This window comes from Lissotriton vulgaris, chromosome 12, assembly GCF_964263255.1.
Source record: "Lissotriton vulgaris chromosome 12, aLisVul1.2, whole genome shotgun sequence".
Lineage (NCBI taxonomy): Eukaryota > Metazoa > Chordata > Amphibia > Caudata > Salamandridae > Lissotriton > Lissotriton vulgaris.
In genome coordinates, this window is record NC_141700.1 from 605,627,525 (window position 1) to 605,643,657 (window position 16,133).

General features: G+C 47.4%; 1 protein-coding gene across 1 annotated transcript in view; it reads right to left on the reverse strand.

Moving 5' to 3' along the window:
- Window positions 1–16,133, reverse strand: part of PKD1L3 (polycystin 1 like 3, transient receptor potential channel interacting) — a 1,100,724-nt gene that overhangs the window by 33,471 nt on the left and 1,051,120 nt on the right. The window contains exon 30 of the mRNA XM_086945530.1: window positions 14,780–14,911. Within this exon, the coding sequence (XP_086801656.1) occupies window positions 14,780–14,911 (132 nt within the window). The remainder of the gene's footprint in view (window positions 1–14,779; window positions 14,912–16,133) is intronic.

The following is a 16,133-nucleotide window of genomic DNA, read 5'->3' on the forward strand; positions in this document are numbered from 1 at the left end:
TTCTTGCTGCCTGTTTTGATTTGTCGTTTTTTCAGTGGTGCTAGGATGTCGGCGCTGTTGGATAACCATTGGGTGAGGTTGGTGGCTGCTTGGTCTGGGTTTGAGGAGTGGGCGGGGGGCTTTTGAAGAAGCGATGAGGAGATCTGGTCGATGGTGATTTTGTTCCAGTTTCTTTGCAGAGTGGGTTGGGGGTGGTTGTTGGATGTGGGCTTGTTGTAGGTGAAGTGAACGCAGCTGTGGTCCGTCCAAAGGAGAGTTGTGGTGTGGCTGAAGGAAACATGCTTGCTGGAGGTGAAGATAGGGTCGAGTGTGTGACCTGCGATGTGGGTGGGGGTAGTGACAAGTTGTTTAAGTCCGAGGTTTGCGAGGTTGTCCAAAAGGGTGGTGGTGTTGCGGTCGTTGTTCTTTTCAAGGTGAAAGTTGAGGTCTCCCAAAAGGATGTAGTCCTCGGAGGGGAGCGCGTGTGGAGTGATGAAGTCCGTGATGTCTTCACTAAATTGTGCGCGGGGTCCTGGTGGCCTGTAAAGGAGGGTGCCTCTGAGTGTGGTCTTGGGGTCGATGTGGATCTGGAAGTGAAGGTGTTCAGAGTTGGCGAGATTGACGTCTGAGCTGGTTGAGATGCGGATGGATTTCTTATGGACGATAGCGATTCCTCCTTCTGTGTGGCCGGTACGGTCCTTGCGAATGATCTTATAGCCTTCCGGGATGGCAATGGTGATGTCTGGGGCAGAAGAGGCGTTCATCCATGTTTCTGTTAGGAAGGCGATGTCCGGAGAGATGGTGTCGAGTAGATTCCAGAGGTCAATGGCGTGTCTGTGGACCGAGCGGGTGTTGAGCAGGATGCATTGTAGGTGGTTGGGATCGGATATCTGTTGTGTGTTCGTAGGTGAGGAGTTGTTCTTGGTGCCGTCGAACTTGCAGGAGTAGCAGGAAAAGGGTCCATGGGTGTGTCCAGGAGCAGCTTGGACGCAGTTGAGGGAGCGGCCGGGTTTGAGGGCTAGGAGGGTGGTGGCATCGTAAGTAATGCGGGATGGGTGGACTTTACGAGGACCAGGGGCTCTGGCGCTGGGCGCGGTCCAGGCGCGGACGGGCGTAGACGGGCTTACCTTTGGCGCACCTTCGGCGCGAACGTAGCACGTGGACGCTGCGCGTGGGGGCATTGGCCATAAATGGAAGGTGGAGGGGGCGGAGCGTGGGAGGGTGAGCTGGGAGGCGTTAGCGAAGGGGGAGGGACGGGCTGCAGGCACAACAAAATGGAGGGTTCCTAAACAACAACACAGCGCTATGCGAGGGCAGAGTAGATGCACCAAAACAAATGCGATCAGTCACAGCGTCGGCGCTATGCACACAGGTAGCGATTAATATTAAAAATCCTCAGATGGGCAACAGTAGTAATAGCACAATATGCCTGAGATAATATCTGCACTAAACAGCTATCAACTACGCAAATGCGGAGCGCTACGCGGTGGAATGGGCGCTTAATCACGGGAGAGTAAAATGCCAGATTAAAGATATAGCCAGTGAGTCAAATAGTCAGCGCTACGATACCGCAGTGGCGCTTGTAGGTCAGGAGGTGAGCAAGGACAAAGTTGTCCTTGGGTTGGTCCCTTCTTTGATAACCAAAGTATTGAAAAACAAATGTATGCTTGAATCACGCAATTTTCCTTCCTGTATTTCAATCCACACCACATGCTCTGTAGTTCAATAGACTTTACGCAGTTACATTTCTACAGAGCTCTAAAGTTTTATTTTGAAAAACCAAAACTGTTAGATTTTCTGAGCATCTGTTGTCTGAAGTAAAACAACGATAAGTGAAAGCAGCTAAAGCCACTTTGGCCAGTTAGATAGATAATCTCTTATTCTTCCAGTATTTTGCGCAGCTTTTCTGAACCGCACAGATGACTCTGTCTAAACTGAGCTCTTGTGCATCAAAATATTTTAGAGACAGGGTTCTTATTAAAGAATCCCTATGATCTGAAAGTCACTTCATATAGAAAAAAGATAACACCACTACCAAGGGCAACTACAGGAATTAAAAAAACGTAATGTTTGAAGAACATTGCAAGGTTAGCCCCATCACGTTCACAAAGACAAACTAACCACTGACAGGTTAGGCTAGCAATTTAAGTCCGTTTTCACCCCATTTTTAGGTCGAACCTGGGCAGCGCATGCGCTGCTCAGTGAACCATGCTGCACTGGAGTATAGACTTGAAGCTCCACCCATTCTCCGCCCATATTTATCATTGGCTTTTGTCATTGTCCTTCGTATACTCTGGCTTCTGATTCGTTAATAAGCTTATTAGTCCCTCCTTAGTACTGCCTTGTCTTCATTTGTAACCTGGGAAATACCAAAGGGGATGATGGACGGAGTGTGAACATTGCAAGCACTCACCCCCAGTCAACTGATCTGGGTTTAATCCATCATCATTCTTTAGCTCACTCCACCACCCCAGTTCAGACATGGCCATATGCAAATCAGTCTGACCCTGTGCCTCATGGGAACAGTCCAGCCCGAACTACCAAGTCATGTCTTCCCTGGACCGGAAACAAGCTTCCTGGGACCGATTTCTGGCTAATCAGCCATCATCAACCAGGCTAGTTTGAATCCAGTGGCATAGTGAGCAAGGGACCCACGTCTGGGCATACCCTGCCAACTTAGGGTGAACAAAGCCAAACCAAAGGGGATGATGGACGGAGTGTTGAACATTGCAAGCACTCATCCCCAGTCAACTGATCAGTGTTTAATCCCTCATTATTCTTTAGCTCACTCCACCACCCCAGTTCAGACATGGCCTTTCCAAATCAGTCTACCCTGTGCCTCATGTGAACAGTCCAGCGCGAACTGCCAAGCCATGTTTTCCCTGGATCCGAACCAAGCATCCTGGGAATGGTTTCTGGCTAATCAGCCGTTATCATTTAGGCTAGCTTGAATCCAGTGGCAAAGTGAGCAAGGGACCCATGTCTGGGCATACCCTGCCAACTTTGGGCGAACAAAGCAAAACCAAAGGGAATGATGGATTAAACACAGATCAGTTGCTCAGTTTGCCTGGTGCCTGGTCTATGATGCACCCATTTCCCAGTGGCTTCCGTTTCTTTTCACTCATACTTTCCTCCTTTATTTCCAATTCTTTCTCAGTTTTTTCATTTTGTCTCTTGTAATGAGTATATTTTTCTGAGAACTCATTTGGTCAATAGTTTATTTTTCTTTTTTTTGTGAATATAGTGAAATACTTATTATTCTTGTTCTTTGTTATGGGAGATTACTCTCTGTTCGAGACTTTTTCTTCTTTCCTAGAGGTTCCCTTCCATAAATCTTTTCCTTTACTGTCTACATCTGATGGTACTTTATCTTCGGACTGTGTTGGTAATGTATTTTTTTGTTTAGCCTTTTTCTCACTTTACGTAGTTTTTTTCCTATGTCTTTTTGTCATCATAAATAATGGAGAAACTAGTTCCTTGATCATCCATTATATTTTCCATTCGAGCAGCGGAAGATTTTATACCTATCATCTTTTCACCATCCTGACCCCGGGTCCTCAGTTTTGTCGGTGTTATTAATTCGTGATCGACTTGTTGCAGAATCTGCCTTTTTTTAGGGGTTAATTGGTACGGGCCATCCGCATGTTCTAGGTGATTAAAATGCTCCATATCGGTAACTATAGTGATATTCAGCCCGATTCATCAAGCGAAATTGCGCTCGCAAAGGGCCAGATTCTGAGAATCTGGCCCTTTGCGAGTGCAATTTTTGCATTTGGGATTTATCATCCCAAATGCAAAAATCGCTATTAGCGAAATCGCATATTTGCGAGGAATTGGATTTAAGGAATAATAGAGATTCCTTAAATGCAATTCATCAACCAATTTGAAATTGCGAATTCGCAATATTTGGTCGCAATTTACCACGAAGTCTGACTTCGTGGTAAATTGCGAAAAAAGAGTAAAAAGCACTTTAGTGCATTTTTTTCTTTTGCATGTTACACACACACATGTCCTTTGGACATGTGTGTGCGCAACACCTGTTTAAATTTGCATTTAAGGGGTGCTACAGGGTGTCCTTTGGACACCCCTGGCACCCTTTAAATCGCTATCTTATTTGCGATTAGCAAATTGCTAATCGCAAATAAGGAAAACTCACCATTCATTCCTACGGGCCTTTTGGCCCATAGGAATGATGGGGAGTTATTCCTTATTTGCGATTAGCAATTTGCTAATCGCAAATAAGGAATGTGTAGGAATCGCATTTTATTTTGCGATTCCTTCATGAATTTCCGTTTTGCGAGTCTGTAATAGCGATTCCTTATGAATCGCTATTAAAGACTCGCAAAACGGGTCTTTGATGAATCTGGCTGTTAGTTCCTTTCTTTTATTTTGCCACTGTCCTCTTTTTCCCCCTCCAAATGGTCATTTTGACATCTTCTAGTATGGTATTAAGAACCTCCCATATTGTGGCCAATTTGTCTATTATAGGTGCACAAGTACAATCAGTGTTTATTTTGGCACTTTCGCTTTGGGCTCTAACTATCAAGCCATTCACCTGTTCAAGTTTTTGATCTATTCTGGCTACTGCATTTGCCATCATTCTAAGTAGGTCTATTTGTATATCCATTTCATTTGATTGATATGTTAGTGCTTCCCGCCGTTAATGATGAAGTTTGGTAGAAGATATCCCAGATAGACCCCACATCCTGGTTACCTATAGTTTGTGTCTTTTGTTCATTTAGATGCTCATGAACAATGTTGGTCGTACTTTGGAGTAGAATACTCGGGATTTCTTGAACTGCCGTTATTTTAGTGAAGTTATCCATATCAATATATTTGCTGAGATCTTGTTCTTATCCGTTATATTGTATTTTACTATTATTACTACTATTATTAGATAATATTTCTGCTTTTATTCCTAAATTTTCAGTTATTTTTGGTTTGTTATCCCATAGGTTCTACCCTTTGTTCTTCAGTAATCACTAGGTTTTGATGACCCTCCATGTCCTCATTTTGTATTTTTGAATTAATTCCTCCCTTTGATTTTAGTGTTGAGGCCGCCTCCGAGTTGTGATTAGCCTGATTTTCACCTTGATTATCCTGAGTAAGGTCTACTACCCCCAAGCTACGGTTTTGGTTAGGCAATTGCCTATGTGTTATGATGTCACCAGTTGTTTCTATTTTTGTCAGTATTTCTACGTTCACTTCTAAAGGTAACATGGGACTTGGGGTCAGCTTCCTTTGGTATACTTCTCCCTGAAATGTCTCATCCTGCAGTCTTCCTCTCATATCCATATCTTTTTGACTTATATAGGTAGGTGATATTATATTTAGCATTTCCTGGTCGGTAATTTGGCATTCGTTGTCAACAGTGTGGTATGTCTTGTCTTGTGATTGTCGCTCCTCCTCTTGTCCACTGGTTTGTATGCTTTGTACCTCATTGCTAATTGGTTTAATCGGAGACTGTAGTTTAATTTTTTCCGATTCCGTTTGCATTGTATTTAGGGATCCAGACGGATCTTTCATAAAATCAAATTTATCTGAGACTTTTGTGGATTTTTCAAACATCCATGCTATTGGTGAAATTAACGATGAATTCAATCCTATTGCATTGGCTTTTGCCTTTTTTTATAACTTTTGGTATTTGTATTTTCTTTCTTTGTCTTGCGGAAGGACCTGTCACCATCTCTTTACCTGAACGCATAATTCTCTCTTTATTTTTGATGATGATAGTAGACCAATGGCTCAACAGTCCAAATATTCAGTATAGTATAATAATTAAAGGGTTTTTCCTTCCGGTTCTTCCGATTCCTTTAGCCCTCCTGCACCTCTTACACCTCCTGCACCTCCTACTATAAGTAGATAAGAAAGATTGAAAAGTTGAGTGGTTACCAATAGGTTGATCGTGAACTGAGCCTATTGAGGGGTGCAGTTTGAGGCAACAATGTAGAGATATGAGGAGATATGAGATATGAGGAGATGTGAGGAGCACGCTGATGTTACAGGGAAGAGCACAAGAGCAGGGTACACTGGATACCGCTAACCGCACCCCACCTAGTTGGGCCGCCTCTAAGGAATTCATGGGCACTACACTCTGCGGCCACTACTAACGGTGGCCACGCTCTCACGCTTTTTTCCCTCTGCTAGCCTATCTAGGCTCTTTTCTACTCCTCATCTCCAGTGGGTTCCATAACTGATCAGTGGTTTAGCAATTGGGAAGGATTAAAAGGTTGTTCTGTGGTGGCGTAGAAAAGCAAAAGGTGAGCTGGGGGGAGAATCAGACCCCTCACACCATGCATACGCCGTTCTCTCCTGCTTGCTCCCACTGTCAGTACTCCTTAACAACTTCTTAACAGCTTAGCAGGTTAACAGCTTCTTAACTCATTTAGTGGTCCCTTAATAGTCACTTACTAGTCTCACTGCATGACTGCGTTCCTCTCCCACTTTCCACGAGTATCCAGACCTGCGGGGGATCCCGCAGGTTGCACCCTGCACCACAAGTTGGTGTGCCGTTTTGTTTTTCTTTTCCCAGCTGCAGGTGCAGTCCTTCCGGTTCACATACAATATTCGGCACCCATCAGTAACTGCCTTTCCCCTCAGAAGAACTTTTTATTATCCCAGGCTGAGGGATAAAAGATGAGGGGGATGATCCGGTCAGCCTGGCGCGAGTGAGCAAGCAAGCAGGCAATGCAGAGTAACGGCCGATCTTGCCATTCCTGCCAAACCTGCTCAAACTGAAACTCTGCGCTTACTGGCTCAGCAGGCGGGTGAGCAGGTGGACGGGTGAACGAGTGAACGAGCAGGCAAGCAACAGCTATTATCGCACAAGTTACTTACCTTTGGTAACGATATATCGGTAAGAAACAGTAGTTAGTATTAGATTCCTTACCTTAGAATATCCCCAGGCGTCAGACTGGATCCGGAAACTTTTGCGTGGCAGTACCCTTGCACGTCGGTAGGCGTTGTCTGCGGCTCCACGTCCGTCGTCGGCGTCGTTGGCGCCGGGATGACGTCGCCGGAGTACTTAGACGCCGCCCTCGCGTCTTACACACAGCTTTTCCGCGCCAGAAACGCAGAGCCATGATAAAAACCAACACTGGTGCCATGAAACTAGGTCCCTGAAAGGGGATGACCTTCACCCTAGATATCGGTTCGCAGAATGGGGAGGATGGGTGGGGCGGTAAGGAATCCAATACTAACTACTGTTTCTTACAGATATATTGTTACCGAAGGTAAGTAACTTGTGCATCTGAAAGAAACAGGTTAGTATTAGATTCCTTACCTTAGAATAGATACCCCAGCAATACCAACCCCGGTGGTGGGTCTGCAAACCAATAATCACACCAGAAAGTCCTGGAGGACGGAACGGCCAAAGAAGCCATCCTTCCAGACTTGGCTGTCCAGGCAGTAGTGTCTTGTGAACATGTGCAGCGAGGCCCATGTAGCTGCCTGACAGATGTCCTGCAAGGGGACTCCCTGGCCCAGGGCAGTAGTAGCCGCCGTGGCCTGAGTGGAATGGGCCCTCAGCCCAACAGGAGGCTCCTTGTTAGCCAAAGAGTAGCATGCCTTGATGCACAACACGACCCACCGAGAGATGGTCCTTTTGTGCAACGCCCGTCCCTTCTTAGCGCCCACGTAACCAACGAAAAATTGGTCATCCACCTGGAACTGGAGTGTGCGATCCAGATAGTATGAGAGCGCACGTTTTGGGTCCAGACGTTGTAGCCGCTCTTCCTCTTTAGAGGGATGCGGAGGCGGAAAGAAGGTGGGCAAGGTGATGGACTGCCCGATGTGGAAGGCTGTGACTACCTTGGGCAGGAAAGAGGGTCTTGTCCGCAACACAACCTTGTCCGGATGGACAGAAAGGAAAGGAGGCTTGGAGGAAAGAGCCTGGAGCTCACTCACTCTGCTGGCAGAGGTGATGACAACCAGGAAAGCAGTCTTAAGCGTAAGAAGACGGAGAGGACAGTTATGAAGCGGCTCAAAAGGAGCGCACATCAGGTAAGTCAGAACCAGGCTCAAGTCCCACTGGGGCATCACGAAAGGAACAGGGGGGAACATATGAGTGATGCCCTTCAAGAACCTATTTACAATCGGGGACTTGAACAAAGAAGGCTGATCAGGTAGCCTTAAGAAGGCGGAAAGGGCAGAAAGGTAGCCCTTGATAGTGACCAGAGCAAGGCACTGCTGGGCAAGAGCAAGAAGGAAGAGGAGAACCTCAGAAAGGGAGGCAGAGTGTGGATCCACAGCCTTTGCTGTGCACCATGCCACAAATCTGTTCCACCTGCAGTCGTATACCGACTTTGAGGAGGGACGCCTGGCTGCCAGGATCACATTACAAACTTCAGGAGGCAAATCAAATGGCCTCAACTGTCGCCACTCAATCTAAAAGCATGGAGGTGGAGACTGGACAGGTTCGGGTGGAGGACCGTCCCCTGCTGCTGTGACTGAAGGTCCTCCTGAAGAGGCTGAAGAATCAGGAGATCGACAGACTTGCTGAGTAGCTCGGGATACCAGTATCTTCGTGCCCAGTCCGGAGCCACAATGATAACTTGGGCCCGGTCACGTCTGATCTTCTTCAGCACTCTGGGCAGAAGTGGTATAGGCGAAAGGCGTACAACAGACCGCAGCTCCACTCGCGACGAAAAGCGTCTCAGAGCGAGTGCCGCCTTGGAAATTCCAACGCGCAGAACTGATGACATTGCGCGTTCTCTTCTGTGGCGAATAGATCTAACCAAGGCTCTCCCGACTGCTGAAAGAGGCCTTGCGCCACGTCCGAGTTTAGACGCCATTCGTGATCCATCATGCACCGACGGCTGAGTTCGTCCGCCCTGTCGTTCAGGGAACCTGCCAGGTGTTGAACCACCAGGGTGTCACGCCCTGATGTTCCAGCCACTGCCAGAGGCGCAGAGCCTCCTGGCATAGGGTCCATGTTCCCATCACGCCCTGTTTGTTGGAGTACCACATGGCGGTGGTGTTGTCCGTGAACACCTGCACTACACTCCCCCGGACAGAGGGGAGGAATGCCTTCAGTGCAAGCCGGATCGCCCGCAGCTCCGGAAGGTTGATGTGGAGCTGGGACTCCGCCGGAGACCAGAGGCCTCTGATCTCCGCCTCTCCCATGTTGCCCCCCCAGCCCTGGAGGGACGCGTCCGCCACAACTACGTGCTCAGGTTGGGATAGGGAGAGGGATCTGCCGCTGACCCAATCGCGGTCCGTGAGCCACCACTGCAACTGTCTTGCAGTGCCCTCCGAGATCAAGACATGGTTGGACAGGTTGCCCTGATGCTGGGCCCACTGAAACTTCAGGTCCCACTGCAGAGCCCGCATCCGCCACCTGGCGTGATGCACCAGAAGGATGCAGGAGGCCATCAGCCCCAGAAGCCGCAGCGTCAACCTGACCGAGACTCGGGATAACGGCTGGAAGATCGGAATCCGAGCCTAAATATCCCGAACCTGCTGTTTGGGAGGATAAACCCGAAACCGCGCAGAGTCTAGAACAGCTCCAATGAAGAGGAGCTTCTGAGAGGGACACAGGTGTGAGTTCGGCACATTGATGGAGAACCCCAGCAGGTGCAGGAGGTCGGCCGTAGTCTGGAGGTGGCTGACGACTGTCTGGGGCGAGCCCACCTTCAACAACCAGTCGTCGAGGTAGGGGAAGACTGAAACCCCTAACCTGCGCAGATGAGCTGCGACCACCGCCATCACTTTCGTGAACACCCGTGGGCGCTGGTAAGGCCGAAGGGGAGCACGGTAAACTGAAAGTGCTCGTGGCCTACCGTGAACTGCAGGTAATGCCGGTGGTCCGGCAGGACGGGGATATGAAAATAAGCGTCCTGCAAGTCCAATGCTACCATCCAGTCTCCCGGGTCCAGGGCAGCTAAGACCTGAGCCAGTGTCAGCATTTTGAACTTCTCCTTCCGGAGGAAGCCGTTGACGTTCCGCAGGTCCAAGATAGGGCGTAGGCCCCCTTTGCCCTTCTTGGGAACCAGAAAGTAGTGAGAGTAACAACCACACCCTACTTCTGGCCCAGGAACACGCTCGATGGCCCCCTTGGCCAAGAGGGCCGTAACTTCCTCTCGCAGAAGATTCAAGTGAGCCCCCGACACGCGGTGGTACTGCGGTGGCATGGCTGGAGGGGTCGCCTCTAAGGGGAGGGAGTAGCCTCTTCGGACGATTTGCAGCACCCACCTGTCCGATGTGACAGTGCACCAGTGGAGGAGGTGATGGCGAAACCTGCCCCCCACTGGCGTCACATGGGCCTGAAAGCTAGGACTAGGAGGGTTTTGAGGCGGAGGCTACAGGGGTAGGTGTGGACTGACCTCGCCGTTGTCCCCGACCGCCGCCACGGCGGTTAACACGTCCGCCACCGCGCTGGATGTTAGCCTACGGGCCGTGGCTGGCAGGACGTGTGAGGGCGCACCTTCTTTGGCCACGAAAGGAGCGAAAGGCAACAGTCTGCTGGCGCGGGCCGAGAGGCCCAAGGACTTGGCCGTAGCCCAGGAGTCCTGAAAACACTCAAGCGCACTGTCTGCCTTGTCGCCAAAGAGGCGACGGCCATTAAACGACACGTCCATAAGGGTATTTTGGACATCAGCCGAAAAGTTGGCGGACCTCAGCCAGGCGTGGCGACGAATCGCCACCGTTGTTGCCATCGCTCTGCCCAGCATGTCCGTGGTATCTAGCCCACACCGGATGGAATACCGTGCCACATCTCGACCATCCACAAGGGCTTGGGTGAGTTTAGTCCGGACCCCCTCTGGACATTGTGGCAGCACGTCCACGACCGTGTCCCACAGGGAGTGGGTGTAACGGCCCCAAACTAACTGAGGAGAACATCTTTTTACCATACTGTTCGTACCTCTTGGATTCCTGATCGGGGGAGCCGTCGGGAATGCGGTCTGTGAGTTAGAGGCCAGGGAGAAAATGAGACTTGTCCATGTTGAATGTAAGGCCCAGGGACTGGAAGAGGAACCTGCAAAATAGAGTGTGTTTGGAAGCCTGTTCGAACAACCGTGCCTTCAGCAGGCAGTCATCTAGGTATGGAAAGATGTACACTCCTTGTAGGCGAAGATAAGCTGCCACCAGTGCGAGGACTTTGGCAACGACTCAGGTGCAGAACGAAGACCGAATGGAAGGACTTGGAATTGAAAGTCTTTCCCGGCCACTCTGAATCTGAGAAATTTCCTGTGTCTTAGCAGAATGGGAAGATGAAAATAAGCATCTTGAAGATCCAAAGTTGTCATATACTCCCCTAGGGATAGTAAAAGAAGTACCTCCTGAAGGGACAGCATGCAAAATGTTTTTTTTTATGTATTTGTTCAGGGCACGTAGGTCCAGAATAGGGCGCCATTCTCCCGACTTTTTCTGTATAAGGAAGAATCTCGAATAGAATCCCCAGCCCCTTTGTAGTTTTGGTACCACTTAGATCGCGCCTTTTCTTAATGAAATTGTGAGTTGATTTAAAAGTTCCTTCAGGTGGGTAGGAGGCTTACCTTTTGGTGGAGAATTGGGAGGAATCTTTACAAACTCCAATGCATGTCCTTTGCGCACAATATCAAGAACCCATTGATCTGTAATAATCAGTGACCATTTGGAGTAGAAGTGGGAGATTCGACCTTCAACCTTTGAAAAATCGGGAGGGATCAGGGATGATGGATGGAAAAAGTCATTGTTTCTTGGAGGAATCATTTCCTCTGTAAGAGGATTTACCTCTGTATTGTCTGTAGGAAGAAGAATGCTGCTGTCTGTACGATTGTTGACTCTGGGAGGAGTAACGTTGTTGCCCTTGTCGATATTGATTGGAATTCTCCCGAAAGGAAGATGTGGAGCCACGACCTCTTGCGCCTCGAAAGGGTTGCTTTTTAAACTGGAGAGTTCCAAGAGTTCCAAGAGCACGAGCAGTGTCGGTGTCCTTCTTGATTGTCTGAAGGGCATCGTCGATATGTTGGCCAAACAATGAATCACCGTCGTAGGGCATGTCCAATATTTTTGTCTGTACCTCAGACGGAAGGACGTGGTCTTCAACCAGCCCTGTCGCCTGAGGACTGCTTGCTGCACTGGCCAAAAGACAGAAACCAGTAGAAGACCCCTCAACAGCACAATCAATAATTTCCGGGGAAATCCTTTCCCCTTCTTGAAGAATTTTTAATGTCTCTGCGTTAGATTCCTCTGGTATTAAATCTACAAGTAGTGACATGTCTAAGCACATTTGTCCATCGTAACGGCCAAGGATAGCCAAAGAATTGGCCGCTCGAACTGTAGTTGCCACCATAGTGGAAAACCTCTTGTCAATAGCGGTGCTGATCATGGAGATGATGGATTTCTGGCCCGACGGTGTGCTGCCTGAGTAATAATGGAATCAGGCTTTGATTGTGCAATGAGACAAGCAGGTGAATTTGCGGGGGCTTTGTATTTCTTATCCAGCTGCGGTAGAACTGCTGGAATTGAATTAGGGTTTTGCATGAGCTTGAGGCCTTCTTGCCAAATAAAATCGATGATGGGGATAGAACAAACTTGCTTCTGAGGCTGATCTTTAAAATCATATAAGAAACAATCCTCCTCTCCGGTGACCATAGAAAGGTGGAATCTTTTTGCTGCTCTTTCCATGAGTAAATGAAAACCACCTATGTCAACTGGTGGAGAATCCAGAGGCGCTGGAGTAGTGGGAGACGGTGTTTGAATTTGACAGTTGACCCATTCAGAAAGAAGGGATCTGTCATCTAGCTCACCCTCTTCCCTGTCACCATAATCATCATCATCATCATCATCATCATCATCATTATCATCATCCTCATTGCCCTCCTTTATGACCTGAGGAGCATCCTGATGTTGTACTCTGGGCGCTGATGCAGAAGGTGTGGCAACTGATTCTCTAGTAGGAGGAGGCTGGCGAGGCGCTTGAGGTGCCTGAGAGGCCTGTACTGAATTTGGAAAACAGTGGTAATAATCATCCAACATGAATTGGAGGTTAGATATAAGAGACAAAGGCATCTGTGCCATAGGAAGCTACGGCGCAGGCTGTGTGTCACAAGTAAAATCTTCTTCCTCTAGGTCATCATCAGAGTCCTGAGTTCAGAGGGGCTGCGAGCAGCCTGAAATCTGTCATCGTCCTGCGATTCATCATCGTCGGCATCAGAAGAAAATAATTCAGCTGGAGGTTGAGAAGCAGTTTGAATTGGTATCAGGGTATCCAAAGAGGAATGTTGCCATTGAAGTAAAGAGCTTGAAGACTTCAAAGGTACCAGATCCATGGATGTAGTCGTTGCTGTCACCAGTCCACGATAAACATCGTTGCTGAGCCATCGTCAACGAAGCCATCGTCGGCGAAGCCACCGTCAATGAGGCCACCGTCGACGAAGTCACCATTGACGAAGCCACCGTAGTCGAAGCCACCGCCGATGTAGCAGCCGTCGACGAAGCTGCTGTCGTCGAAGCCATCATCCTCGACGATGAACGCATCGATGAATGCTTCTTCTTCTTCTGTTTGCTTGACGCCGTTGACGAAGTCAAAGGCACCATAGACGAAATAGGCCTCACCTTAATGGATACAAATGTTGACGGTGAAGTTGCCGACAACAGGATCATAGCCTTGCTATTCTAATTGACCTTTGTGCCTCTGTCCCTAAACTGCACCCCTACAAGTTAGACATTATGACTGAAGTGGTGAGCCAAAGCGCTACCTCCCTCCTGTTTTCTAGCCACTGACTCCAGCCCCTGTATAGGCCGAGGGGTAGGGCTATCTGCATACATCTGCGCCGTGTCTCTGGTAAAGCCCAGGATTAGACTGGGCCTGTCCTGAGCCTATCCGAGGTTGAAGCAGCCAGGCCTACCAACCTCCTCCACTCCCGGTTCATCTGAGACAGAAGTCACAACTCAATTCACAGAGACACACATATGCGCTACTGGCACCCTCCATGGCAGGGCAGAGAGCAAACCTGACAGTCTGGCTCACTAAAAGTAAAACAAAACGCATACTGAACACTACATCTATAGAGAACTTCCTGCAAAAAGTCATTAAGGCCTCATCTGTTGTGACTGCCCACACCAAATTGTCAAGCATGGCCACCACATCTATGGCTAATAACCTCTGCTGCTCAGGAGGGCCACTGCCATAATTTCAAAACAGTAATTTTTTGTTGTACTCAATTAAAGACAACCAGTCCATACCAGACCCATAAATCACATTTGACATTTATTTTCTAGTAGAACTTCCGGACATTTGACCATCTATTTACACCATAAAAAGAAGCCAAACTATTTCAAATGTCAATACAATGGCTGTCAGTTTATCCATGATGTAATCGACTCATGATGAGTTGTTTCACCGTCCACCTTTCTCCTTTAATTTTGTCCTCCCTCACTGGATGAGGTTACCCACACATCTCTGCTTGACGTACCTGTAGCAACCCTCATATTTAAAGCTAATCACACTTATTTAATCAATTAACGACTCTCTTATCCTGCCTCTTGTTTTTCATTTAACTTTTCACATTCTTAGTCTACTGCATAACATTTTTGCAAAGGCATGATTATCATTTATTCACCAATTATTTTTTGATGTGTGCATATTATTGTGCTTCCTTAAACGTTTGAGAAGCGAAGTGAAATGTAACCCCAATTTGCTAGACACATTTGTAATGTTGACATTTACTGTAAACAGAAGAACAGGCAAGCACACTCCAAGGCATATTGATCCTCACCTGTAAGGGACTCAAGGTCAAATCCATCCCTACCAGCTCTGGCCCAGCAGTTACCGAGAAAGGATAAATCTTTAGCACAATGACTCAGGAGCACATACCTCTGATAACTGCCTCTGCTTAGAAAACACCATCAGCATGGCCGATAGAAAGATGTTAATGATCACAAACATCAGCAAGACAACGCATGTTGTGACCAGCAATGCTCCCAAGATGGGGTCCAAGCTAATAACCTACAGGAAGAGAAAGACGAGCAGGCTTCAATGTAGGGTCATCAAACATAGTTACATTCAACAATGAGATCTCCTCTAGGGTTTTGCCATGGATATCTCATCAGACTGCACAGAGATTCCTAAAATATCGTGCATGGGCTTCCACCATCATGCAACACGAGTATATGTTCAACAGACTTAAGTCACCAATTGAGGGACAATGTGACGATATATAGGTCTTGAATGTAGTTCTACAATGGAAGTTGCTTTTCTGTTGTTTTAGCCCTGATGAAGTCTTAAGGAATACCGTAAGACAACGAAACACGTTGGCTAAAGCATGAATGAAGTTTAAAAAGAAGAGGCAAAGTGGCCAAAAATAAATCATCAAATAAGTAAATGACAATTTTGTTTTGTGACTCCATGTTGCACTATAATGTGGATTTTGTAGCGTGTGTTTAGAGCTATATCCTTTGTTTGCCAATCCTTGATTGGGGTTGGGATATGTGGATGAACCTTCCCCCTTTAAGAGCATCGCAGTTGAAAACCAGATTTTAGGTGACTTTGTGTGGTCTTCCTGTGAGCCTTAGTCCTATCAATTCACCCAAATCAACCTACCTCACCCAAAGTTCAAGTCCTTTCCGATTTAAAATTTACCCAATTTTCAGCCTAAGGTATAGTGCATTGTGGAAGTGCTGCTTTTGATTAATATTTACATATTAGAATATTTGTGAAGTAGAGCGATGTTGAAGATATATTCACTGGTGATTTTACTAAGGCGGTGAGGCTGCATGGTGCTGCAATGGCTTAAAATGTGCGGCCGTCAGAGGTCTTTGATGAATTGGTGAAATTATGTCTGTTTTTCTCTTTTTAACATAAAAGCTCAAATTTTTCGGTTGAAGTCTTCAAGACAGTGCCGCTGTCTTGTTGCAAAGAGATATTGGGGACAAGCTGAAAGCTTACCAAGGAAAACATTCTGCCCACTGCTTACCATTTTGTAACTCAAGTTTGCTTGCTTTCTATTTGCTAACTTTATTTGTTTTAGGCCGCCCAGCATCTTTTTTGTTCCTGTGTGGAACATAACTGGTTTACCATCTCTCTGACTGGCTCCCTGTATTGTTGCACGAGTGCTTGCTTTCCTGGAACTCTTTTTTTTGTGTGACACTCCATGAGAGTGTATATGTTTTCAGCTGTCTCCCTGGTATGCTAGTTAATGAAGCAGCTGCTGCAGTAAATATGCTGCATT